This window comes from Tetrao urogallus (assembly GCF_951394365.1).
Source record: "Tetrao urogallus genome assembly, chromosome: 23".
Lineage (NCBI taxonomy): Eukaryota > Metazoa > Chordata > Aves > Galliformes > Phasianidae > Tetrao > Tetrao urogallus.
Genome location: NC_136836.1, coordinates 4,506,192 through 4,532,754, shown reverse-complemented (window position 1 = coordinate 4,532,754; position 26,563 = coordinate 4,506,192). Strand labels below are relative to the sequence as shown.

Below are 26,563 nucleotides of genomic sequence, written 5' to 3'. Positions count from 1 at the left end.
GCAAATTAGAGGGAAGATGTCATTAATTCCAGCTCTACAAGTTACTTTATTTCCCTAAACCACTACCTGCTCCTTTTCGTTAAGTTCAGTGTTCATTAACTATTTCAAAAACACAGCTTTTGTAGCAACTTTAACACTTAATTGTCTGCTTCATTGCTCTCCTCCTTTGCTGACAATCACTGCACCCCATTCCCAACCCACCCACTTCAGCCTCAATCTCAGGCATGATTATTTCCTGCCCTGACCACCTGCAGTGTTCAGAAAATGGTTTTGCGTGATGCTGCATGGCTGAAAAGCCTAAACCAACAGTCATCCCTTGGCTCTACGAAAGAAATACAGCTTTTATATAAAAATGAGATCAATCACAGAAGCTTCAGGCAGGAATTGCCCCACACATCCCCTTGTGATGTGCTGCTCTAACAGATCAGCAGCCTAAGGGCATTCTCTACTTACTTGTTGCCTTGTTCCCTTGCTCCACTCACATCACGGGACATCACGCTGGATGTGCTCATGCTCAGCTCCTGAACTAGAAAAATCATCACAGCTTTTATCAACAGCAGGTCTGCAACCTGTCGTACAAACAGAAAGGTGTTTCTGACCACTGCTCCCAAGTGCCAAACCCAGGTCACAGCCCCACAGCAGCACACCAAGTCCCACATCTCACACACTCGCTGCTTGTTTCCCACTGACTGCACACCAGCTGCCCATTTTGTTATTCCTCCCATTCAGAACAGGACAGGGCTGTGCTTACCTCTCATGGATGAGCACCCCAGTTTCACTCAGCTCGCATCTTCACCTAAAGGATAACAAGTGAAGTTATTACAATAACATACAGAAACTTCTAACCATTTCAAAGCTAACTTAAAAAGCAAAGATTTCAGATACGTGGACTGATTAGTTATGAAGGGGAATTTACAAACTATTCCAAAATATTAAATGGAAGAATAAGGGGCAGAAATAGGCTAGCCTAAGCACTTGTAAAGAAGTGAAGGAAAATGCATGTAGTTGACTGAAGAACTGCACCTTGTCAGAGCACAAACCGTAAATCACCAGTCTGAGTACAATGTGGTTTGATTGCAGCCAGAGGTATACTATCCCTTATGTGAAGGCATTAAGGATTCCAATCAAGCTACTTCTTCTATTTGAGCCTAGTTTGTCTCCTGTACAATGCCCTCTTCCTTCTGCTTCGTGAAGGAGTGCAGTGCCCCTTACTCCTAGCAGCCCCCAGTTCAATAGTCCTAGAAGTGCTTCAAAAGCCAAAGGAAGACACTAGAGATTAGCACTGGAAGTCTACTGCTTTTATTCTAAGCGACAGCTTCTTCCCTTCTGACCTCACCCCCCCTTTTACTTACAGCTTAATTGAGGGCAAACTTCAATGGTTAGCAACTAGGGATGTAGCAGTACAAGGTTCTGTGCACACCTCAAGCTGGGAGGCAAATCGCAATGCTCACAGTGGGATTTGACCAGGTAGGGAAAAGTTCAAGTTTAGTCTCCAACCCACCACCTGGGTTTTATCATGGCCCTCGGGAGCAGAAAGAGAGTATGCACGTTTTGTTTTCTATGCCATAGCAACAAACACCATGCATAAGGGATACTATATCTTTGTGCATCCTTTTAACACTCCAGATTCACTTCTATAGCCACACTCCTCCCAGCCCTCCCAGTTAGCTCTTCAGTACTGGTGCTCAGAAGCAACATTTATAGAGATGGGGTTTCACAGACCACTGCGGGATTGCACAGCCAAGTCCTAACATGTCAATCATTACCTAGCAGCAATGACAGAAGTGGGAGAAGGCCAATCCTCCCTTTTTTCCTTTTCCAGTAAGTAGCTATTTAAGAGCCCCACTAGCTGGTATGGAGAGAGAAATCTGAAGCTAATTAGCCGATTCCAAACTTCCTAGTAGTGGAAGAAGCCAAGTAATTAGTCAGAGCAGCAATACTTTTTATGCATCCTTTCTAACGAGCTTAGCCTTATTTAACGTGATGGAACAGAACACTGGCCTTCCTGATCATGTCACTGCAGCTGGCAATGATTAACAGAGACATGCAACCCCATTACTGCTGAAGTCCTAAAACTACTCACAGGCCTCAGTGTTTAGCTATGGGGAAAACTGCAAGCAAATCAACACTTTGGATGCTTAATGTTACAGTAAAGCCCCCATACACGCTATGCTGTGCTCTCCTGACAGCACCAGAATCTGGCCTGAGGGCCTAACAGGTACGCATATGTATTCTGACACCACACTTCTGAGCTTCAGATGATCTTTTTGAGAAAAAGTGTGTTTCACACCAAGATAGAAAACCAAGATGAAACACAATGCAAGCACTTCAATGCCATTGGTTGGTACGCGCTTGTTACAGACTGGCTTTTCAGTTATCTACCACACCGAGTTTCATTACTGCAGGCAGTCAGAGCTGGTATGAGACCTATGGTTCAGTCACAGGTTGCTTGCTCCAAGAGTGTCAAAACCCTACCAAGTTTAAGTATGTAGAATAGAGCAGATGTGCCCAAAACCCCTCCACGACATTTCTGCAGGTAAAGTCAAGTGTCCAGAGCACACTGGAAATACTACTTCCATCTGAGCATCGGTTTAAAGATTAACAGTTCTGGTTTACTACATGACAGCATGCACACTGTCAGCAGTTTTGCTGCTGAATTCCAGTCCCAGGTTTAGAGTAAGCCATCACCAAAAAAAAAAATAAAAATCAAACTGACTTTGTGACAAACTGTGTCCCTGCTTGGTCAGATTTGAGCTACACTCACTGTGCTCTAAGCAAAGGCCTAGCATTGCAGTCTTGAGATGTAAGGTGCAGCTGGCTGCTTTCAGAGGAACACTGTAAGCTAACTACAGCAGGGCAAGGCTGACCAGCAGATCGCGTGTTGGACAGCAAGAGTATTTTCTTGAACATAACACAGATTGGTGCAAAATACCAGAAACGAGTATGCAAAGCAGAACTTTGCAGATCAAGCAGGAAAACACATCACAGCACCTCTGAAAAAGCTGATCAGACGAGCCAGGTCGTGTGCTGAAACAAGGGACCTTGAAATTCAGGTTCAAGAACTCATGCAAAAGAGCTGGAGATCAGCATGTCTGGATGTCTGGAAACGTAAACATGTTAATCCTGAAAAGCTACATTCAGCATTTCTATTAATGAAGAGTTTAGAATCACATCCTCGAGACAGATGAGAAATGAAGATGAGCATCACGCTACCAAGATGACTGAGAGGCAGAAGTATAGAATCTCACCGCTGTCCAAGGCAGAGAAAGGTACTTTGTTTGCCAATCGAGGATTAATTAAAGACAACTGAGATGTCCAATAAGCTCTACTGAAATTTTACAGGGCTATTCACTCAAGCAGTCATATGTATGTCCTGAGCAGCATTCCCAATCCATCCTGAAGCTGACCACGTTACTGAGCTTTGGCTACCAGTTCACACAGGGCTACAGCAGCGATTACTGACACATTTCCTACCGAGCCAAGACTCTACATCAAGGGATGCATTGCAAATGGGCCACTGTCACTGCGGAAAGTTTGAACGGCCCTGTTCTATGCACTGAGAGCACTGGGTTGACTTGTTCACTGAGTGCAAGACCACGCTCCCTCTTCCCCACAGAGCTCCTCCAAGAACATCTTCGTCACACCGTAACTGAGAGAAATGCACACAGGCCGAGCCACACGTACAAAGGAATCGGGTCTGAAAGCACTTTGCTAAGAACCACAGTAAGTCGTTGCCTACTGGCTTTGAACAAGGCAGAAGCTTAAAACCGAAAACCACGCAGCTTTGATGCAAGTTTAACATACAGGTATGAAGAGTGCTGCACTGTAATTCCACAGTCAGAAGTGTGATGTCAGAATACCCACAGTATAAGATTACATAGAAAGTCACCAAGTTATATTATATTGCTTGTTACCTACCTGTATGCAGTCGGCAATGAGAATCTTGGAGCAAGCAGGAATACTACATCCGGGTCCTAATGTCCATTGCCATTTGTGGTACTACGTTCCTCACAGTTATGAACTGCAGAAATGCTGGCTAAGTGCAGTTATGTAGCAGGCCACTAGTTTTAAGTGTAAATTGCAGTCTCAGAAACTCCAGCAAAAGCTTGCTGCCACAATAAATGGTTGCCAAGGAGAAGCCAAGAATTTTTCTACCACAAAAATACCACAAAATCTCAAAAGCAGTTTCAGGTTCTCATCAGCTGTATACATGATTAGTGTAACGTGTCTACACCAGAAGATGGGATCATTCTCTATTCATTTGAGAAAGTGTGAAGATATGAAGATACCAGTTTCTACATGCTGCAGTTTTTAGATATCAAGTGTCAAAAAGGGCTCAAATTTTGTTAAAACAAAGCTAAATTGCAACAGCCAATGTCCTCCAAGTCCAGTACAAAAATAGGTTATGCAAGGCAGACCCAGCCAGGAACAGGTCTGACCAACCAAGCACTTTTCTTAGTTGTTTTGATGATTCAGTTACATCGATCTGATTTGCTGAAAAAAGTCCAAAACCTCATCAAACAGATCAAAGGAACATGAGCTTCTCACCTCCCACGTTTCATAACTTGATCACGTTTTAACATTGACATGTTTGCCAGCTTTTAAGACACTACCTTTAAAAGGTCTTGAAGTGAAGTTGGCTATTTAATTGTCATGCCTGTTGAATACGTGCAACTCAAAGCAGAGCTCATTTTAGAGATTCTGCTTATGCAGCTACAACCAAGCCAGATTTAGCCGAGCTTTCAGATATTTTGAAAACTGCCAAATCCTCTCCATATATTTACTATAGTCATTGTTTTTGCAACTCATCTATGCTACCAGCAGTAGCTTATGTACAAAACAGGGTACCAAAAGACCGCCTCTGTAAGGTACAAGGACATCAGCATCCTTCACTCTTCAGTTACAGAGCTACAAAAGAACGTACTTTAGGATATGCACCAGCATCTCTTTAATAAAGAATGACATGTCATCTGAAAAATAAACTGAAAACATTAATTTCATGTTTGCGTTCAGAATTCCCCAGCTCAGACACCTTCCGTTTTTGTGGGTGTCCCACGAACACCCTGCAGAAAACACAGGCATTATTTAGTTCTCCTTGAAGCAAATTGCAGTGGGACTGCTGGTTTTAAGCTCAATATCCAACACAAGTACTCCCAGATACCTGGTCTGCAGTGCAGGAACTGCCAGTTCAGAGCTTCCTGAGTAACAATTCATTGTCTTAGCACGTTATCAATCTCCAAACTTTTCTGGGAAGATAAAAAGCATTCACCAAACCAGCTGAGTCACTATTTCGTGCACTGAATGTTCCAGTCAGTGTTACCTGGGACCAGTATTTCACAACATGCCACTTTGGTCATTTAAGGGGTATCAGCACTTACAGGGAGCACTTCACGAGCGATCATCTGCACTCTAAGACACTGCACATCTGACACTGAACTTTTAACCACAGAGAATTTAGCACAGAATTTAGAGTTAGCCAATGCTCAGCACGAGGAGTGGAAAGATCACTGTTAAGATTGAAACTACTTACAGAACGCTCAGTAGTTGGGGAATTGCATGAAGGTACAGCCAGCTACGTCTACCTACTGTGTGCTAAGCAGGTTCATGTATCCTGCATTAACACCAAGGCATTTTATGCTGGGAAGTCGTGTTCCCAGCTTATCTGGTACAATGTAATAATAAGCAAAGCAACTACCTTGAGTCCAGAATGCTTTGAAATTCTCCTGAGGGGAGTTAATGAAATTAACAGCAAGCTAACGAATTCATCAGATCTACAAAACAGCCTTGAAGGGAATTTATTTGTACGGTGCAGCATTAACTCCAGATTTAGATACTGCTTTTGATGCATTACCTCTACACATCAATAATAACAATAGCCATCGTGCAAGAATGCTCATTTCTCTGTATTTTACATACAGGCTTTTATGATTTATCCAGCAGCTACAAGATTCAGGACTAGTTCCTGCAGCCCCCATAATACAATTGAATTCTGAGCTATGCAAATTAGTCCACTCAATTAGCACGAGGACATAAGCAAGTTACAAGTATGAATTAGCAGGTTCTCCCCTAATCACTTGAGCAGCACTTCTGGGGTTTTTTTTTTTGCCAAGCAGTTTCAGGCAGGTACACAATACGGAGCAAGGCCAGATCCTGCAATCTCAAACAGCTTAAGAGCACATAAATATCTCATTAATAACCCGTAAGTTAGGGAGTCAGTCAATACAAGTCTTTCTATGGATTTATTTTAAAACAACCATTGCTAGTCTTCTGCTTAAAGTCTTTAGAAAGTATCAAGCAGTAACTGCCAAGGTGGTAAGTGCAACCATCCCACCACCCGTCATCCAGAGCTAAGGTAAGAAATGCTTTACAGGCTGCATTACTTGCAGCGTAGCTTTCGTTACCGTTATCTGACAGCATCTGCAAGATTTTGAGTTGCTTTCTTATTGCAGCCCAACGTTCAAAAATCTGCACCTACTGGGCAGTTAAAGCTATCTGTCCCAGTCTTAGGCTAGAGGCTTCATGGGAAGAGATCTCAGCTCTTCACTACAGTTCCACACCCTGGGCCTAGTTGGATCTCTATGGCAAGACTCTCAGTTTACTGCTGAAGGTGTGGTTATATTATATTTAGCCTCTTAATTTAACCATGAATGGCAAGAAAAGTTACTACATTTAGTTTTCTATTTATTTGAAGCACAGTAAAAAAAAGTTGGTACACTTTGGGAATTCAGTGGCACAACGTACACTGCCATCAAGTTAGGGACGTTATACATCAAAAAAACAGCTAAACTTGTTTTGAAACACTGCATTACATAATTAAGTTGTACTTGCCCAAACAGACCACTTACAAATATTAGGTCAGTAAGTTTCTAACATCCATAAAAACGTAGCTTTCTTACTAAAATGCAAGAATTAAAAAGTTGGTGTCTAAACAAGACAGACAAAACAAACTGGAATGAAACTACAGGTCACATCTAAAATCGGGGCTTTTTGTTTGGGCCTTCGTATTCTTCTCTCCCTCTACCATATCCTGTTGGTGTTCCAGGCCCCATTCCTCTAGGACCCTGGCCACCCACAGGCCCCGCACCTCCCTGCCCAAAGCGTTCAGGACGCTATTGGAACAGAATTAACAGTTCATTATATGTAGTTGATGTCCATGTGTGTTAAGTATATATTTTTAGAAGGTTCCGCAGTCAAGGTTCGTCGATACAATCACCATTGAGCCGATCCACAGGTACCGGGAACATAGAAAGGAAAAAAGGGTAATTTAAAAATTAGTTTATTGTAATACATGCCTTGAGGTATGTTCCCACTTGATGCATTCTCATACATCTGTTACAAAGAACAGATCCTCCCTGCAGTGCTAGAAATGTAAGCATTAGTGCAGATGTGAATTAACAACTTTTCACAATGAGCTCTAGCAATTTTCAACCAAGTTAATGCAAACAGCTTGCAAACTTCTCACCTTTAGTGCGATAAAAGCTTAGATTACATCACTGTCATTTCCAAACAAGCCTAGCCAGAGAGAGCTTCTTCAGTTCACTGAAGTACGAGCTGACATTCATGAAATGTCACTGTAAACAGAATGCCTACTCACCAGTTAATGGCATGTGCTGCAATAGAGCCCATGTGCTTTTCAAGATGGGGTTAAGACTACGGTCTGCTGACTAAACTGTAGAGGCCTTAGGCAGTAATCAAAACTGACAGTGAGCGCTACTGGATTACAAGGAGAAAAAAAAAATGTGAAAAAGCTCATGACCAGTGATTTACCTAACCAACGCAACTGCTCCATCAAAAGACTTGCTTCTGTTCCATCCCACACACTCCGAAACTGCTGCTGTATGTGCAGTGTGTGTTCAGAGAACCACAACTGACTCCGTTTCAGGTTAGAACTATGCACAAAGGGTTGTGTGCATCCAGTCAATAGATCCCTTCCCACCCCACCTTCATCACAAGCTCCTGGAAAAATTCACAGCTTCAGTGTTGAAAGGCTTCACACCAAGATGTAAAAGCTAAATTACCCTGCAATAAAGCAGAGACTTCAGATATTCTTGCTAGCACCTCCCATTGCACGTACTTCATTCAGGTACTGTAACAGTAGTTGTGATCAGCATTCAATGTACAGAACTGCCAAATTTTAACAAAAAGCTCTCGACCTTGGTCTCAAGCACAGTTTTCTGCTACCAAGTAACAGAACAATGCTGGGCTGTTTGTTACAAAAGGTACCTGCAACTGAAAACTCAGACCCCGCTTCTGAAAGTCAGTTTCACTCCTCCCAAGGAAAGTTATGTCAAATGCTAACAAATCTTCTTCCTGCCTACTTCGTGGCAGCTGAAGTCTACCTCCTCTCCCTCACGAAGATGTCAGCCCAGTAACTGTGACAGCACTGTGTGGCAGAGATCCCCCATCCTAAGAAACTCAAGGCCATCTCCCTGTCACACGTTTTCAGGTATTACACTCGTTCAGCATGCACCTGTACCGGGAATTTCAAGAGGAGAAAAATACTCACAGCATTTACCACAGACTGCCTAACTATTGGCTGGAAGCTTAAGAGCTGCCTAAAGGTATCAGTAGACTACAGGTACATTAAGGCCACCAGCACTGTCTGCTGAATCGTTGCGGCTCTGCAGAGTTATGGTTTCTAAGACACAGTTCCCATCAAAACAGAAGATATTTGATAAGCTGTTATGGTAGCTCACAAAGTTAAGCCAGAGGCCTAAACCCACCCAAAAATCATTTCGTTCAGCTTGTGCAACACAGTACACCCTGTAAGAGGAGGGTGAAAGCACGCTAGTATCACCACCTCAACCAACAGCTTTCCATTATACCCAGTAAGCATTTCTTTAACCTGGATCAGCATTGCTTCAGTGTGATAACACCAAGCAGGCTCAAAGCCCATCCACACATATAGTGTGCCAAAAATAGTGCAGCTTGGAACCATACCTCGGAGCACGAGATATGCAGCAGCCTTAACAAACTCTACCTACAGTCATCCCCAACAAAGAGAAAGCAACAAGAACAGGCTATCATTTCATTCCCTTGTGGATCAGGAACCACAAAATGGCTACAGTCAGACCACTGGAACGTGCCTAAGTCTTGGAAAAAAAAAGACAGCAATCCTGCTTTTCTATAGCAAACATCAGCATGTAGAGTAAGTGATATGCTGCTCCCATTATTTAAGTTAATCTGCTACTTAAGAGACGTTGGCAGATTTCTGAATTAACAGCATATCTCTAACAGCATGCATCAATTCTACCAAGGCTTGGAAGGGCCAAAATAAATGCAATGTTCAGCTGTGGAAAGGAGAACAATCATCTCACTTGCCCATACAGAAGGTCACATTACTCAACAGCTGCTACTGTTATTTTAATTCTGAAAATTTTCGTATTCTCTAGAATTTATAAAAATCCTTCCAAGCCTAACTGTGATGCAGAATTTCTCAAGTCCAATAAGGTCAGAGTTAATTGCAAATATGCTTAACAGCACATTTGAATTCAGTTACAAACAACTTCCAACTGCGTAAACTACCGTAATGGTTAACTAAACTAGTACTACATAATGCCAAACTACTCCTCCATGTTAAACACCTGACGAGAAAGTCAGCAGTTAACAGTGAAATTTACACAACCGAACACAGAACTTCATTTCCAACTGCAACTTTTCTCTTGTGCTAAACTAAAGCCATCACAGGATACGTTACCATGTCACTTCCCATCATAGAACCACTCATGGCTGCTTGGCCAACTCCTGGATTAGCTTCATAACCTATGCCGCCTCCACCTCCAAGAGGTGGAAATTTCTGGGCTGCAGAAGCATAAGGATCTAAGAAAGAGAAATATATAATCATATTCTGACAATTTCTGAGGTAGCCACATTAAGTAATCATTTAAAAATTCTTTACCTCCCATGTTCATTGTGGTGGCACCACCCATTCTCATGTCTCTCTCCCTCTGCATAGAAGAAACAACTTTTAGCACAGAAGCTACGACTGAGACCCAGCCTCTCAGGAGACAAAGCGTGCGCACAGCCAACTACTACCACCTCAATTACACAGAGACACCACCTCTAACCTAAAGGAAGCAGAACACGACCTCAACAACATGCAAGAACTCTGGAAATCTCTGAGCACGGTCATCAATCCAGGAAACAGAGCGGTTTCACTTACGGGATCCATATAACCCATTCTACTGTAATTCTCTTCCCTCTGCCTTCTCATCTGTTCTTCCATCTCTCGCTGACGGATCATCATCTCCTCCTCCCGTCTGCGACGCTCCTCCTCCTGCCTGATCAACCCAGAGCAGATTATTAAACCACAGCAGTCACACACACCAGACATCAGCCCCACGCACGAGCAATTTCAGTTAATGATTACGCTTCAGAAAAAAACACAATCAAGGAAAAAAAAAAAACAAACCATGAACTGCTGTTCAACTTCTCATCTACAAACTGAGGCAGCAATAATTTCTCGAAGAAAGTTTTCGCAAATCAACCATTAAAAAACGTACAACTGAAAAATCCTGTAAAAGCCAGACCAACCTGAGCTGAATTTCCTTGCGTTTCTGCATTTCCTGATTATGGAGTTCTTCCATACGTCTCAGTTCCTCCTGACGCCTCATAAGGTCTGCAGAAACCAAGTCTGTCAGCAGGAGCTCCACACACTCAGATTTAAATTCAGATTTGAATTAGAGTAACATCAATTCTACTACTGCAGACACCACACAGCACTGGTCTTAACCATACTTTTAGGTCAGACTGAGGAAGCGCGCTTATTCGAGCCGTTAGCAAGTTAGGCACTGAAGGCAGCATTCAGAGCAAAAACAAGCATGAGGAGACAAAGAATTCGGAGCCCATTACCTTGACGCAAGAGGTTTGCCTGATGCTCGTGATAAGCATCTTCCATCTCACTCTCGAGTTTGTCCTTGGCATCTTTCATGTTTTTTGCCACTTGTTCTCTCTGCTGTTTTTCCATTTCATCTAAAGATTTCCATCTCTGGGAATACTCAAACTCAAAACTGCCAGGCTGAGCAAAACGGGGAGGAGTTTCTCTTTCCCTGCAGAAAGGAAGATGCTCAGCCAGGCTGCACAAGCCTCAAAAATGAAGGTCAACAAAAAAATCAGTGGCACCACAGCCAAGCACAAGGAAACAAAGGAAACCGGGAATCACCTCAACAACGTGATTAAAGATTGCTTGGACAGAATGAAAACCATACAGCATTTTATGGATTTAAACAGCAGCATTTAAGTTAACTCAACAACTACACCAAAGGCAAACACAGTGTCTCCTGCACCATCACATCCAAGCAAATTGTTCTGCTTCCTGTTCTACTGCATGTTTACCCTGCAGCTTCCTCATCAGAACCCCTCTCTGCAGGCAAATGCCAGATGCAAAATCCAAAACTAAGACGAGCCCTTTGCCCATATGCAGACAGCTGCTGAAAAAGCCCCTGAGCACAGAGTTTCCAGAGCTGACTTACCAGAGTACTGTGCTAAAGCAGAGTAATATTTACTTTAAGCTAGTCTTCAAAACATCTGAGAGCTGACAGCTTATGCTGACAAAGCAGCTGAAGTTAAGAGATGCAGTAGTTAATGGTAAAAATAGAAAAGTTGAAGAACTTTTCACATATTACCAATTCTAAGTACTTTTAAGGTCTCAGGAAAAACACTACACTGGTCTGCACTCTTTACAGGAACATGGTTACTAAGGTGCTTGAAGTCTTTGACCAAAACAAGTGATTTCAAACACTTTCTCACATAACACCCATAAGGCCTTCTCCATCCACTCCCTTTTGCAGCCTGAAAAGCACAGTTCTACAACAAACAGGCTTACATGCACAGGTCCTAACCTAAAACTCATCTACCAACTCTCATGCACAGTGGTCTCCTGGTAAGGCAAGTCCATACATTTGGTAACCATGTAGCAACCTGAGATTTTTACTTTGTTTCTCAAAGTAATAATTCCAACACATTTATTTCCCAATGGAACACCAACATAAGTCTCACCACTACAATTATCAACAACAGAACGAGCTGTAACAGCTGACACCCGATTTCTGAGCTGCGCAATTACACTCCTACATTTAGCCCCAAAATCTGTTATCAGGCTGATATTTATGCACCATTTGTGATATTCAGAGTCAGGTTCTGAAAACCACCCTAACTCTTACAGAGTCAGTGACCATACTACGTTATCTGCAGACTCATTATAGCAAAAAGAGCGTGCCTACTTTTGGTACATCGGGTTCTTCTGAGCAAGCTTTTCTGGAAGACCATCTTCATCATCCAGTTGCTCCAACGGTTCCACAATAACTGGCCTAGGGGTGCTAAATACAAAATACACACGCTTTACATTTCTATATCGATCCTTGTTCTCATATAACAGAAGGAACTGACAGTTTTACTCCGCTTAGAACTAAAAACCCTGAGAAGCAAAAATACTTACGTCGTCAACAAGAACACTCCCTCAGTACACCGTTCAAACGCTTTTCTGGCAGCTGGCTTTGACGCAAATTCAACAATGCCTTTTCCCGTTGATCTACCTCGATCATCTACAATCACAACAGCTCTCTCCACCGGACCGAACTGGGAGAAAGCTTCCTCCAGTAACTCGTTGGACACGTAAGGAGAAAGGTTACGCACTGACAGCGCGGCGGCGTGCGTGGCAAAGCGAACGCGGAGCTGCCGGCCCCGCATGGGGGTGTCGTCCAGTTCTGCCTTAGCGATTTCTGCCAGAGCTCTAGATTCCTGGGGGAAGTTTAAAACCCAGTTTTAGGAAATCGGGTTACAAGCCGCTACCTGCGAGATTTTTTAAGGAGACGAGCAGACGGTACGAATGCCTACCAACTTAATGAAGCCAAAGCCTTTTCCTTTGTTGATAAAAACCTCTCCCGGCTCCCCGTATTTGGCAAACAACCTTTTAAAGTCTTCATCCGTTATATCGGCGGGCAAATTCCCAACAAACAAACGGCACCTCTGAGTGTAAGTCTTCTCCCCGGGCCTCCTTAGCAGTGAGAGGTTTGCCTTAAAGCCCTACGAAGAAGCAGAGCACATGGAGCCGCCGCCGCAAAGCCGCGGTCGGATCCGAGCGCCGCCGCCGCCCCCCCCCCCGCGCAGCCCGGACCCCCGCCCCGCGCTCCTCCCCTCAAGATGGCGGCGGGAGCGCGCGGATCTCCGTACCCGGCCGCAGCCGCCGCCATCTTGTGGCTGGGAAAGGGGGAGGGGGCCGTGACTCACCTCGTCCGAAAGCTTGTCGCCGCCGGCCGGGCCCTGCTGCGAGGAGAGACTCTGCTGTCCCTGGTGCTGCTGCCCGCGGCCCCTCGGCTCCCCGCCCGGCCCGCCGCGGTGGCCCGGCCCGCCCTTGTGAGGCCCGCCCGGCCCCTGCTGCGGCCCGCCTGGCCCCTTGGGCCCGCCGCCGGGCGACTGTCCTTGTCCTTTCTTAGGGCCGCCGGCCGGGGTGGGGCTGGGGCTCGGCTTGGGCTGCGGCTGCTGCTGCCCCCCGGGGCCGGAGGGCGCGGAGGAGGGCGCGGAGCCCTGGGCCTGCTGCTGCGGCGGCTGCCCCGCGGGCAGGGCGGACGGAGGAGGCGCCCCGGGGCCGGACTGGCTGCCGGCGGGGCCCGCCGTGGTGGCGGAGGACGAAGAGGACGAGGACGGCGGAGCGGAGGTCGACGCCGGAGGCTTGGGCGGTTCAGACTTCGGGCCTCCGCCCGGCGGGCCGCCGGGGCCCTGCGGGCCGCCCCCCATAGGCCCGCGGTTCTGGCCCATGCCCATGCCGGGCGGCGGAGAGCGGAAATCGTGGTTGGGGCCGCCGCGGCCACCGCCGCCGCCGCGCCGATGGAAGCCCCCTCCGCCGCCTCCACGGCTACGGAACCGATCCCGCGACATGATGGTGGTGGGGAAGGCGGAGAAAGAGAGGCGCGCCGGCTGCCGCTGCTGCTCCTCAGAGCCCGCTGCTCAAAATGGCGGCGAGCTAAAGGGCCTCGCCGCCGCCTTTGTCCGTCCGTAATATACCTTCCCCGCCCCCGGAAACCGCCCCCTCCTCCCCACTAACCAATCCTCTGCCGCAGCGGCGAAGACCGATAGGTAGGGCGACAAATGGCGCGCCCGTGTTCCGTAAACTCTTTGATCCTATTGGTAACGAGCCTACCCTCCGCCGATTGGCTCATTTGACCGCCGACATCGGGACAGGATGATCCGTTAACCTCCTGCGTGCTGATTGGGCAGTTTGACCGGCGGGAGGTCAGTTACGACGGAAGTTCAGCTTTCGATTGGCTGCCGGGGAAGTCAGTCGGGCGCGAACCCGCCCGCCCCGCCGAGCGGCTGCTGGCGCTCCGCAAGCCCGGTACCCCGGCGATTCGGTTCCGTTCGGTTGGGTTCGGCCCCACCGACGGGGCGGCTCCGTTGGGCCTCCCCGGCGCGGTGTCACTTGTGCTCTGAGAGCGGGTTTGATGTAAAGTTTCCCATGTGTTCGTTCAAGCACGGCAGCGCAACACAACGCCAACGTGGGAGGTCTGGGCCAGCAGCGCTTTGACCCGAGCTGCTGTGAGGAGCCTGGCAGGGGAGGGGTGTAAAGATTTCCTTCCAACTGAGAAGAATCATCTGCAGAGGGGTTTACAAGCCCCCCTTGTAAACGAGGGGCACAGCTCTCTGCTGTCCCCTCTGCTGGTAAGAAAGCAGATGTCAGTTCTCCAAAGCATACCTTCAGGTAGATAAACAAAGAAGCTGCAGAACCCGGTGTTACGGCTGGAATATCCCATGTTCTCAGACAGAAAACAGCCCAAAGTGGCTCCCATCCATTCAGTGGGGCTGGTTTCAGTGGTGGTGCACTGGCTTTGCATTTAGCACACGAACGTTAGAACAAAGTGATATTTTTAATGAGGGCTTTAACCCATCAAGGCTCACGTTGACATTACGTGTTCGGTTTCAGGTCCAACGAAACAAACTGGAAGTGAAGCCCAAGGGAAAGCCACGTGTTCTCTTTATTTGGGCAGAAACGGTGAATGTTAAATTGCATAAATTGTGATAAAATATCATCAATCTCATAAATATTTGTGAAGTACCGCACAAAGGCAGATTTCACTGCCTAACAAAATGGATTTCCCTTTGGCTTTAAAAGTTTGAAACAAAAAGTTTGCCAGAGACCCACCTTTTCCCCACGTTAGCATCTCCCCAGGCTGTACGACTTCAGCCACTTCCATCTGCAGCAGAACGAAGGCCCCGAGTTCTGTTCTAAAATGGATTCTTCCCGAGATGCCAGCCCTGCAGCGAGCAGTGAGCGCTTCCACCACGAGGTGTCTCAGAGGTTAAAGCGCTGGAAGAAGCAATTTGGACTGGCTCTTACAAACAACTGGCGTGGCCTCCTGCCACTACTTGATTATTTCTGAAGGCTTCAAAAATTATTGGGTATAAAAGAGTTGTTTTCAGCTTTGTTGCATCCTAAGTACAAGTGAACTATATTTTAGGGAGCTATTAATCTATCAGCTTTTGAAAGAAAAGAGAGTATAACTGTGGTCCCAGACCCAAACAAATCTGGACAACTTCTTTGAAATATACAAAATAGCTTTCAACTTCCATGTGCCCAGTAAGGTCCAGGACACGAGTGTATGTTTTTGTAACGCTGTAACTGCAATAGGAGTATTAATCCTGGGCTTGAAATCAAAGACACACAAACATAGCTATGAGGACTTGAAATAAAAATGACCTCTGCTAGCAATCCCCTGATTTTGTCAAGTATTCACTCTGGGAAGCTTGCTGTTCTAATACAAAAACAAACACTGAGGAGGAAAGCTTGTTACCTCTCCCACCCTAAATAAACATTGTGTCTGAGACTGGAAACCTGGGACAACCAAAGCAGTCCGCAGCTGAAGACAGAAAAACACCTGCAGCAGGCTTTGGAAGGCATTTGCAGAAGGCAGGCAGACACCGAGGTCAGAAGTCATTAATGCCTCAGTAGCCAACAAGGATAATCTTCAGTTAAGAAAAGCTGTCTGCACAAATTCAAGTAGTGTCACAGAACTAAAGATGCCCAGCAATTAAAAAAAATAATCAGGAAGGAAAAGGCAGGAGCAGACAGAGTGCTTGTGGCAGTGAGGCATTCCAAAAGCGCAGGCTGGTGGCCTTACCCTGCTGCAGGCTCTGCCAGTCAAATCTGTGGTGCTTTCTGATCAACCTGTCTGGAGCAGCAGGGATTTCTGCAGAATTTCATTATTCCAGCATTCAACAGTTTCATGAACAGCAGCGTCACCTTTAAAGAATAAAAGAGGAAGTAAAATGCCTACAGCAACATCTGGTACATAAAGCTGAGAAACGATGAAAGCAGTGGCAAATAGCTGCAACGGCTCCTCAGCACAGCAGAACTCTCAGCAGCCTTCCTGTGCACTTGATGATGAGAGTTCTCCCCTCCTTCCCTCCTCTACTGTTTCCTTTCCCTGCTTGAGTACTGACTGATTATATCTCCTTTTATATATCCTTTCCAAGAGGTTGTTCCTGTACACTACGACAAATATGCCTGTAGGCCATTTTTAAAGCCAGATGACTGTAAATAACGTAGGTCTACAGGAGAGATTACAGTGATAGTAAAGCAAATGCAGAGAATGACTGCAGGGAAGGAGGAGTTGATTGTCTTTGCACAGTAACACCGTGATTTCTTCGGATATAAACTTGACTTATCATCAAATAAATGAAAGCTGAATCGGGTTCAAGAGTCTACGCAAAAAGTAATATAGTATCTGTAGGGAAATCTTCTGTTTGAAACAAACTCAACACCAAAAGTTCACAGTTGTGTTGGAGACTGTTCTCTCCACCTGAAAAGATCAGGATTTTCCCTTTTACGTTTTCTGAATCAATTTAAATTCCTGAAATACATTGAGTAGCAAGAGTTCTGAGACCTCTATCAAAGCATTGGAGACATAAATTTGGTCTCCTGTGAAACAGACAGTCAGAGCACCATGAGAAAATGTAATAGGAAATTTCCCTTCCTTTCCCTTCCTTCTCATCTCTTACCCTTCACTCTTCTCTCCACCTTTCCTCCCATGATGGACAACACAGCTGCTGTGGGAGGTCATAGGAGTATCTCTGGTCTGTTTACCATTACTTCGCACTGCTCATCAGATCACTCCTCAACACCACTGTGCATTCCAGTGTTTGTGAGGGAGAGTTCACCTGGTGAGACTGGATGGGTGAGAGCAGCACTTGGCCTGAAAAAGAATCCATGGAATCATTAAGGCCAGGAAGGAAACATTCTACACTGCTATTATAACTGGAGAAGCGTACACCTACTTATCATTCATACCATGCAGTTCCCAGTGCCACAGCCTGTGATCCCCTCATGACTTTTAACTGAATACAGTAACTTAAGAACAGAGAACTCCAAGATGGGGGAAGTTCTGTGGCTTGCCCAAATTCACAGCAGGATGGGAAGAATGTCTCAAGCACTCACACAACCAGGCTCTCCCACCTCTTGGCTCTCTGTTTTCTCCTTACTCAGCAATAGCTGTGTTCTGCCAGTGGATGGAGTGAAGCTCGTACATACTGTGTGTGTCTGCTGAAGGCAGAGGAGCGTGCCAAGTCAGTCCTCCAAGAGGCTCCAAGAGCCCTCAATTTCCAATGAAGTCAATTGGAGTTAAGAATGCACACTGGGCTTGCAGGAAGCAATCAGCAGAGCTGTATGACAAAGCAATCAATCCGTACATTTCTTTGAGCTGTGGAGAGACAAAAGATATGCATAACTAAAATTTATCCTGTCGCCATACAGCTAACAGCTTTCACTTCTTCTGTTAAGATAACAGAAGGCAATAAATATGTGATTGAATGGAAGGTAGCTGTTAAAGATAATCCCGTTCCTCATTCCCATGGACAAAGACACAGGCTCAACAAAAAATACACGCAATAGCTCTGCTAAACTTCCAGCAGTTCTAAGTTGCAGCTGTGCTTAATGCTTGCCACAGTACCAGTGAGGCAGAAGAACGGTAAATCCACATGGTATTCCTTCCAACTGCCATTGCTTCCTGAAAATTATAAAGACCAAAAGAGGGAAGATTGGAAACAAACAGACAGTGGGCACTCCGTAGATTATTCATGTCAATTTTCAGGAACTCTCAGTAGACAGAGATAAAGTTCATACTGTTATAACCCCAGAACAGCAGAGTAGACTTCACAGAGAACTGATTATCCAACAACCTGATGCCTATCCCAGGCAAAATTTCTGACCTTCAGCACACCCAGATTTCGCAAAAGCCCAACACTTCACTACTGAAAAAAAATATTAGCTTTGGCATCTTATTGAGACAAATAATGCCCTCTCAATCTCAGCACACCACAGTGCCCACCGGAGCCCGAAACAACGTCACACTGAGTTCCTTCTAATCTCACCCTCCATTGCTCTGCATGCTCAGGGAGGACAGGTCAGTTGCCGACACCAAGTCTCCCACTGATCAAAGCAGCACAGGGCTGTGCTACAGGAAGAAAGCTGATAAGGGGGGGGGGTTCGACTGCTAGAAAGGAGTGAAGAGCAGATGAAAAAACAAAACTGAAGACACACAGAGAAAAAAAAATGTTTTTTCCTCTCTTGTGCCTTGACGCAAGACTGTGTTAGGAATGTGGTGTAAACTCCAGCTTCTGTGAACTGGGTTGTCATTGTAAAACCTTACAAAAAATGCCATTAAATTCCTGAAATACATTGAGTAGCAAGAGTTCTGAGACCTCTATCAAAGCATTGGAGACATAAATTTGGTCTCCTGTGAAACAGACAGTCAGAGCACCATGAGAAAATGTAATAGGAAATTTCCCTTCCTTTCCCTTCCTTCTCATCTCTTACCTTGGCAGAATCAAGGTCTGAATGTAGTTGGAAAGCAGTCAGTGACCACGTAAGAATACTTACTGCAACAAATAGGAAGTTTTTGCTTGCTCTCTCTGCTATGGACTAAGTGCACCAATGCCCAGGAGGATGTAAGGACCCCGGTCCTCTCTGAGTTTTGTACTTTTTGCCATAGACTTTTTCACCCAGTGCAAAAAATAAGCTTCAAAATGCACTGCAAGAAATAGTGACTTTTGGATGGCGTACTCTACAGAGTAAAAAAGACTGAGTCACTGGCACAGCGTAGCATCAGCTGTTTATAATACATAAATAGCTGTACAAGTCTAGATACCAGATTTGCACAGGCTGGTCACTATCTATTTAAATATTTCATGACATATGCAATTAAGCTCCTCCATCACTGCTGACTGACTGTAGAAATCCATGCGTTTAGCACTATCTGTGCTCTTGGTGCACTTTTGCATACTGTGCATTTCCCAGGGTTGCACTGTGACAATGACTGAAACCCATTCCCTTTCTATTTACAACCAGATTCACTTAGCAGACTTGAGAACAGACATATTTGGTCTGTGAAAACAAAGGTCTGTATTATACAGACTTAAAAAAAGAAGATGGAGAACGGGTTGGTAATTATTGTAATTGGAATAAAAACATGATTGCACTGAACTTAAATTCTGGGCCAAATTTCATACACACCCACAAATCCATTCAAATAGAAATCAACTTCATAATTAATACTGCATCATTCCCATTATTAAAAAAAAAAAAAAAAGTCACTATTAATTATTGATGGTGCTTGCATTTCCGCCGAGCTGTTTGCTCCTTTTCACCCTCCAGTTCACTGAGTGCTTTGGATCACGCAGCACAGACAAATCAAATCCCTCAGAAACGTGTAAGAGAATACTCCATTCTCCTCCTGCACGCAGGAAGACTCTGCCACTGCATGTCCTTATCAAGCAAAATACAGAGGGGCATTTGTTTGCACGAGCAGAGCTAGAATATTCTCTTTAGAGTTCAGCTTCCTCCTTTTATCCCACCCACCATCAGACACTTCCTGACATTTCTCCTGCAGGCAGAGTAAGGCAACTGCTTTTTTTTTTTTTTCCCCTCCTGCAACGGCTGTTCCTCCAGTAATCTGTGGGTGGTGGGGGAAGGGGATGTTATCTCCACAGCAAACACAGCCAAGCAAAGCAAGTCTGGGACGTGAGGGGGAGTTTCAGGATGAAAATAGGCCTCTGCCACCCCTCCTGCGTTTGTGTATCTGTGACTAAGCAAGCTGAACGTGTTGCTTTTTAAAGCTTGGCTTCTCTCTTTCCTTCATCTTGGTCGGTTCCAAGCCTCCTGGTGGCCTTTGTCCTCATGCCTTGGGGAGCCGTGCAGGCCCCTGACGTCACCATGTGCCCTGGTGCTGCAGGACAAACCTACAGCCCTGCCCCCCCACTCTGCTCAGGCACTGAGAGGAGCCTCTGCTAACCATTTCATTCCCTCTGAACCATTCTCTGGTTTTGCTTAGGTCATGACAGCCCTGCCTTGGAAGCTGCTGGTGTCTGCAGCGGAGCTTTTGGCAGTTCTGCTCATCTACTGGACAGAGAAGATTGCTGGCAGCTCATCTCTGGAGCTGTCACTGCTGCTGTGCCAGTGGGTACCTCCAGGTTCAGGGGACCGGTGGGCAGATTGCAGCACTGCCAGGTCCTGGTTCTTGCACTCACAGCAACCTCTTAATCTCACTCCCCAGCATCGTCTCTTCTGAGATATTGGTTGAGAATTAGGAATTTAGGAAAGTCGTTGCTCCCATCAGTGCTGCCTAGAGCATCTGTTTGCACATGAAGCTGAGTTGGCCTCTCATCACATCCAGTTTCATTCCCCCACAACGCCATGGACAAAGAAGGACCCAAGGTACCATGGTACGACTCCAAGGCCTCCTTCCCTTCAAGTCTCACGTTCCTCAACTCTCCAAGTTCTGTTTCCTCAGTCTTCTAGACACTGCTGTCCCTGTCCCACAGCCTCAATGCTGTGCTCAAGCAATCAGCTGCTACTCTGGAAGTCACGATGACACAATTCTGCCTATATCAGAGTCCCATACTCTTACTGCACGTTCTACACTGGTTTTTGAGTCTATCCACTAACCCAAATGTGGCTACGATAGATGCAATGGTCCCTTACAAAGCCTGTCCTATTAGGATGCTCACTGAGCTCACTGAAAAGGAATTCAGATTATTCAGTTAATTTGTGCTCAGCCAAACCATGAGGCAGCAGCACTCCCTGCACTTACAATCTGAATAGAACACTGAATAGAACCTGTGCTGGAATGGAGGAAGGAGTGCGTGGATCTCAATACGTAGGGCTGGCTGGTTTTCTGGGAGATCTCTATTCAACTGTGCATGCCTGTGGGTATGGCAAAGATCACTCATCCAGTTCATTGAACTGCAGCCTGCATGTGAAAGGAGCTTCGTGGTTTCTTTTTAAAATGTCCCTGTTCTAAAGACAAATAGTCTCACGCAGGATTGTACAGCAGATTATAATATGGACACAGCAGGGGTAAATTAAAGAGCAATTCAAACATAATACTGTGCGGAAAAATCTTATCTTTCCCCTGCTTTATCAAGGCATTTATCTAGGTCTGCTCTACACCAGTCATCACCACATTATATCTACATATTCTACAGACTCTTTTTTGGCCACATTAATACATACACAGTTCATTTAGAGTCAAAATAATGTCAGGTCTGAACAAGCTGAAAACATGCTTGACTACTTCAAATGCCCTATTCACAGAAAGGGCAGAGATGCATCTAAGCAGCAAACATTCCAGTGATCATACAGCTTTAAGTGGTCTGTGATTACTGCCATCCTCTCATGTACCCACAGAATCAGCTTAAGCAAACCTTCCACCAAGCATAGATTTCAATTAGTTTTATTATGCTCCATTTTAATGACAGGATCTATTCTTAACAACATTTTTTGTTTAGTGGTCTGAAAGCATTTTCAGTTGCACAGGGAAAGCTCAAATGTTCCCATCAGCTCCACAATTCACTTATGAGAGACATTCAATGAAATAAAGATGCCTCCTTCTGTTGTCATGCTCTGAGCAAGCTACACAACATTTTCATTTTATAAAATACAAAAGAAATGTGCAACGCAGCCCAAAGAGGTAATCACAACAGCTTTGTGAAGTCTGCTGTTATCGGTATTTGAGGTTAGTCTGAATGCCTGAGCTTTTGGAGCTGTGATTACATGAAAATAAAGGTGTAATGAAGCCAACCAACCAACCCACTCCGCCAAGAGGCGCGCTTTCAAAGCTTAAGTCTGCAACTGAAAAGGAAGTGCACCATGACTCAGAAACCAGAGGTCAGCAAGAACAAATAAATACATTTGTTGCTGTTAAATTTGTAATTCACAAACTAACGTCATTTTCTAAGGTTTTTTTTTCTGACTTGAATACTTGGATTTCTCAACACTGCTGCTATGATTTAAATCATTTATAAATATTCACACTGTAAAAGGGTCCTTGCCTTTTTCTTTGTGTTTCCTGTTGTTGCAGAAAATACCTTTCACAAATACCTGCATTTTCAGCACACCTCTGTGCATGTCCAGAGGCCATTTACGCACCACATCCACGTGTCCTGCTGTCAGCTCAGGGCTTCAGTGGACATATCTGCTGGAAACTCGACATGTGGCAGCCTTATATGTAGATTTTCGAGCTATTCACAAATCAAAACCAACATAAATATTAATTCACATTAAAATATTTTATTGCAACTGCATTTGATGCCCATTAAATGGAATAAATACTTACACTTTTCACCTGCAGCTGACAAAGGATGAAAGTAATTGTGGAACAGTTACTTGATTTCTCTGTAAGCTTACAGTCTGCCTGTAATATCCTTTGTCACAAAGAATCCCAAATTCTGTAAGAAATTTAACAAAAATACACATTAACTGGAATTACTTCATATTTGAGGATGTGAAAAGCGTTGTTATTATTGTATTACTAATTATTATTGTTAAACATTATTAAAATATTATTCATTAACTGTGATGCTGTCGTTGGAATGCAGCCGCTTCTAAGGAGACATCTGACAGCATTTCTGAGAGGAATCCCAACATTACGCATCGATTTCAGGCCAGATGAAGATCAGCATTTGCTAAAGATTCATTTCAATTACTGCTGAAATGCAGCTGCTGCTCAATACCACCCGTAATTGTGCAAATCTGATAAACCTGGGCAGTGGAGATTGCTCTGTAGGACCAATTTTAATATGCTTTTAGATTATTTAAATTGTAACGAGAAAGGAACACATTGTTCTTACCAGCCCTTGTAGGTATGAGTAAGGGTTGACATTGATCGCCATAAAAAAGGCAACAATTTCTATCTTATTCATAGCATCTTATTTTTTTTTAATAGGCCTATGCCTTGCTAACATTTTGAGTGTCTTAAGTACTGGAAAGCACGAAAATCGCAGGCAACATTACAGAGCTTAAAATATTTAGGCTTTAACCTTGAAGAGTGATGCCAATTTTTGCAAGTGAAATGTGACCTCTCAGGTATCTCAAGGTAAACAAGTATGCAAATCTTCACGGGATGAAATCCTCAGAGTTTGTAGAAACAGCCCTTACATCATGTTCGATTGATACCAGATGAGGAAAAATGTGGTCAGACATAAAACATTCATTCTACATTAAAAGCACGGCTGTTTTACAGTTGTACCAACCAATATGGGATTAACCAAAAAAAAGAAAAAAAAAAAAAGGTTTGTTCATGAGTAATAGAGCATTGGCACAACAAACAAACAAAAAAACCAACAGGTTTTTAGGCTGTTCCAATAAAGTGAGAAAACTGAATGTCCTGGAAGTGCTCCATGAGGTCTTCAAAACCACTCCACAGTGGATTCAACACAGGAAGGAAGTGCTTCCAAGCTCCACGGTCTGAGATGAATCACAGAATCACAGAATGGCCAGGTTGGAAAGGACCTCAAGGATCATGAATCTCCAACCTCCCGCCACATGCAAGGCCACCAATGTCCACATTTCACACCAGCCCAGGCTGCCCAGGGCCCCATCAACCTGGCCTTGAACACCTCCAGGGATGGACGGGGCATCAGAGCACCTCTGGGCAGCTGTTCCAGCACCCCACCACTCTCATAGCAAAGAACTTCCCCTTGACATCCAACCTCAACCTGCCCTCCCTGACGTGGTGTGAGACAAAGCATGAGGCAAAGCTTGAGGTGTGAGGTGAGGTGTGAGGTCAACCTGAAGCACCCATCGCCATGACACAGAGGTCTGGCAGCACACCATGGGCCTCGTGGCCGCCATGGGGACAGCCGCAGCCAGTCACCACTTGACAAGACCCAAGTCAAACTTCGCAACTCCATTCGTACACCTCCCTGGATGCGGCCAAAGAGGACCCCGCTCCTCAGCCCCACACCGCCCTCCATCCTCAACCTCCCTTGGGGGAGCCACAGAGCCAGGCCCTGAGGAGGCCGCAACGCGCCTGCGCAGAGGGGAGCCGGGAGGCGGAGCCGAGAGGTGCTGCGCAGGCGCGCGGCGCATGCGCGGTACGACCCCGCGCTGGGCTTGTCGTTGCAGCTTTAAGAGGGCTCGCGGCCTGGCGGGTACGACCCCCCCCCGCAGCCCTGAGGAGCCGCCGGGCCCCCCGCCACCCCTCCTGCCGCGGGACGGCGCGGGGCCGGCCCCGGCACCCCCCGATCCTCCCTCGATCTCCCCTCGAGAAGCGAGAGGGAGGCTGAAAGGGAGTGACCCCCGGCCCCGCGCCCCGGGCTGGGACGGCTGAGAGAAGGAGGAGAGGGGGGGGGCGCAACATGGCGGAGGCCAAGGAGGAGGGGCCCGGGCACTGCGCCAGGGTGAGTGGGGGGCGTGAGGGGAGGTCAGAGGGGAGGGGTCAGGGGGCGGGGCGGCGGGCTGCGACCACCGGGATCCGCCGCTGTCCGGCCGGCTGCATCGCGGGTGGGCCCGGCGGGCTGGGAGCTGCCCTCGGGCTGTGGGGAGCTGCCCTCGGGCTTTGGGTGCTGCCCACCCTGCGCTGTGTTCCATTCTGTCCTTGTTGAGAGCATCTCGGCAGCCTTTAGGTAGCATCTCTGTGTCGCTGAAATCATAAACTTAGAACCTACTGTTGATGCCATCCGCCTGTCTGACCTCTTCTTGTGCCAAACGCGATGTTCTTGTTGCTCTCCTTCAGTTTATTTCAGTAAGTGTAAGTGAGGCATCGAGATGGCAGCTCCGTGCAGGTGGTTCCCAAAGCCATCAGCACTGCTGGCCCCAAGGCTTGGCCCTCCGTTCTCACAGTCTGTAAGTACACGTGGATCTGCTTGAAGAACAGTGGAAGGTTCTTGTCCATGTCTTGCAGCCTGTGCAGAAACTGAGGACGAATAACTTTGAAGCAGTGCTCAAGGTAATCTCGCAACACCTCGTGTCATTTCTCATTGAAAGCTTTATGATAGAAATGAGGTTGTTGCTGCTAATTTGCATTTGAATCTGTATGGAGCAGTCTGTAGGCTGCTAAATGTCTCTGAGCTGTCGAGTTCCTCATTTCCAAAGATGAAGAACTTTTCCCATTCTCTAACCTTGGAAAAAGGAAGAACATGAACTAGTTTTCCATTCCTATACGTAAGAGGAGTTTTGTTGTCTGAATTTATTGCGGAGAACGCAAAACTTGCATTGAAACTAATTGTTGCCAAACCAAGCAGTTGACCTTCCAGGGTGTAACTGGAGCAGTTGCACAGATGTTTGGCTACTCTGCAGCTATGGGAATGAACTTTATCACTGATTTGTCTTAAAGCCGTGGCTTTCACCATGTTCTTGCTCACAAGCAGAGTCAAAGAATTTTGCGGGATTGCTCTCAGTTCTCACTCATCTGGAGGATCAAGAGTTTGTCTGTCTGCAAGACGTTCAAAGAGAAGTGGCTGGCCGTAGGACAGTAGCATAAGAACTCTTAAACAAAACTTCATTTCCAATAACTGAAAAGTTAGCAGACATAAAGAACTTTCAGATCATGATGGCACTCAAGCCTTGAAGCTGGTTGCTCACAGAGGTTGTGGTCTCTGTCCTCCCATCTGCTGGGCTCACCATTGCCATTACTTTGGTACGCTCCATTTATCTGACAAGTTACCCAGTGTTGCCTGGTGGAAAATAGGTTTTCCTTTTTTCTTCTTAAGAGTGTCAACTGCCAGCTAAGATAAAACAAAACAAATTATCATAAACTTAGCATTAGTTTCATTGGTCTCAGGAAAAACTGTGCTTGTGTTGGTTGGGTAACCTCCCACTTGGTAGTAAGTCTGGAAGTTTCCATCAATTATTGCTCCACGCGTCCCTCCACATTATGGAAAACTTCTGTGTGGTGTTTTTTTGGCAGAATTGTGGAATTTCTTATGGCTAAATGCTTAGTCTACCCAAAATCAAAACTGATGTATTTTCTAATGAAAATACATCAACGCATCCAACTCTTCTTACTTACTAAATATCAGGGTTGACATAACAGACCCTTGTATTTTTTATGTACTTAGTTAAAATATTTATAGCACTTCAACTTGAATTTGTAGGTAATGTTGCTGTGTTGAACAGTTTACATTTTGAATAGAATGATCATTTATTTCCAGTACTCAATCAGTTGAGATGGACAGGATGGTTTGTGGTGTGCAACACAGTGCTGAAATTCGACACGGGCTGCTGGGGATGAGTTTGGTGTGAATAGGTGAACACCTGGGTGTCTGCATCAGCAAGCAGCTGTTTGCACAAGATGTT

At 45.6% G+C, this 26,563-nt stretch overlaps 2 protein-coding genes across 2 annotated transcripts in view; one reads left to right on the top strand and one right to left on the bottom strand.

The window, feature by feature from the left end:
- Nucleotides 1–775: 775 nt before the first annotated feature.
- SFPQ (splicing factor proline and glutamine rich) lies at nt 776–13,875 on the bottom strand (the record flags this gene model as incomplete). Its single annotated transcript, XM_079546070.1, has 10 exons — nt 776–796; nt 9,698–9,819; nt 9,899–9,947; nt 10,163–10,280; nt 10,534–10,618; nt 10,852–11,048; nt 12,222–12,317; nt 12,437–12,738; nt 12,835–13,023; nt 13,228–13,875. 10 exons carry the CDS (start codon nt 13,873–13,875, stop codon nt 776–778), a joined length of 1,827 nt encoding a protein of 608 aa, XP_079402196.1.
- Nucleotides 13,876–24,624: 10,749 nt separating this feature from the next.
- The window catches only part of LOC306954823 (zinc finger MYM-type protein 4-like), a gene marked incomplete at both ends in the record, with an annotated part of 32,581 nt that continues 30,642 nt past the window's right edge, over nt 24,625–26,563 (top strand). Inside the window, one exon of the mRNA XM_079546003.1 lies at nt 24,625–24,666. Within this exon, the coding sequence (XP_079402129.1) occupies nt 24,625–24,666 (42 nt within the window). The remainder of the gene's footprint in view (nt 24,667–26,563) is intronic.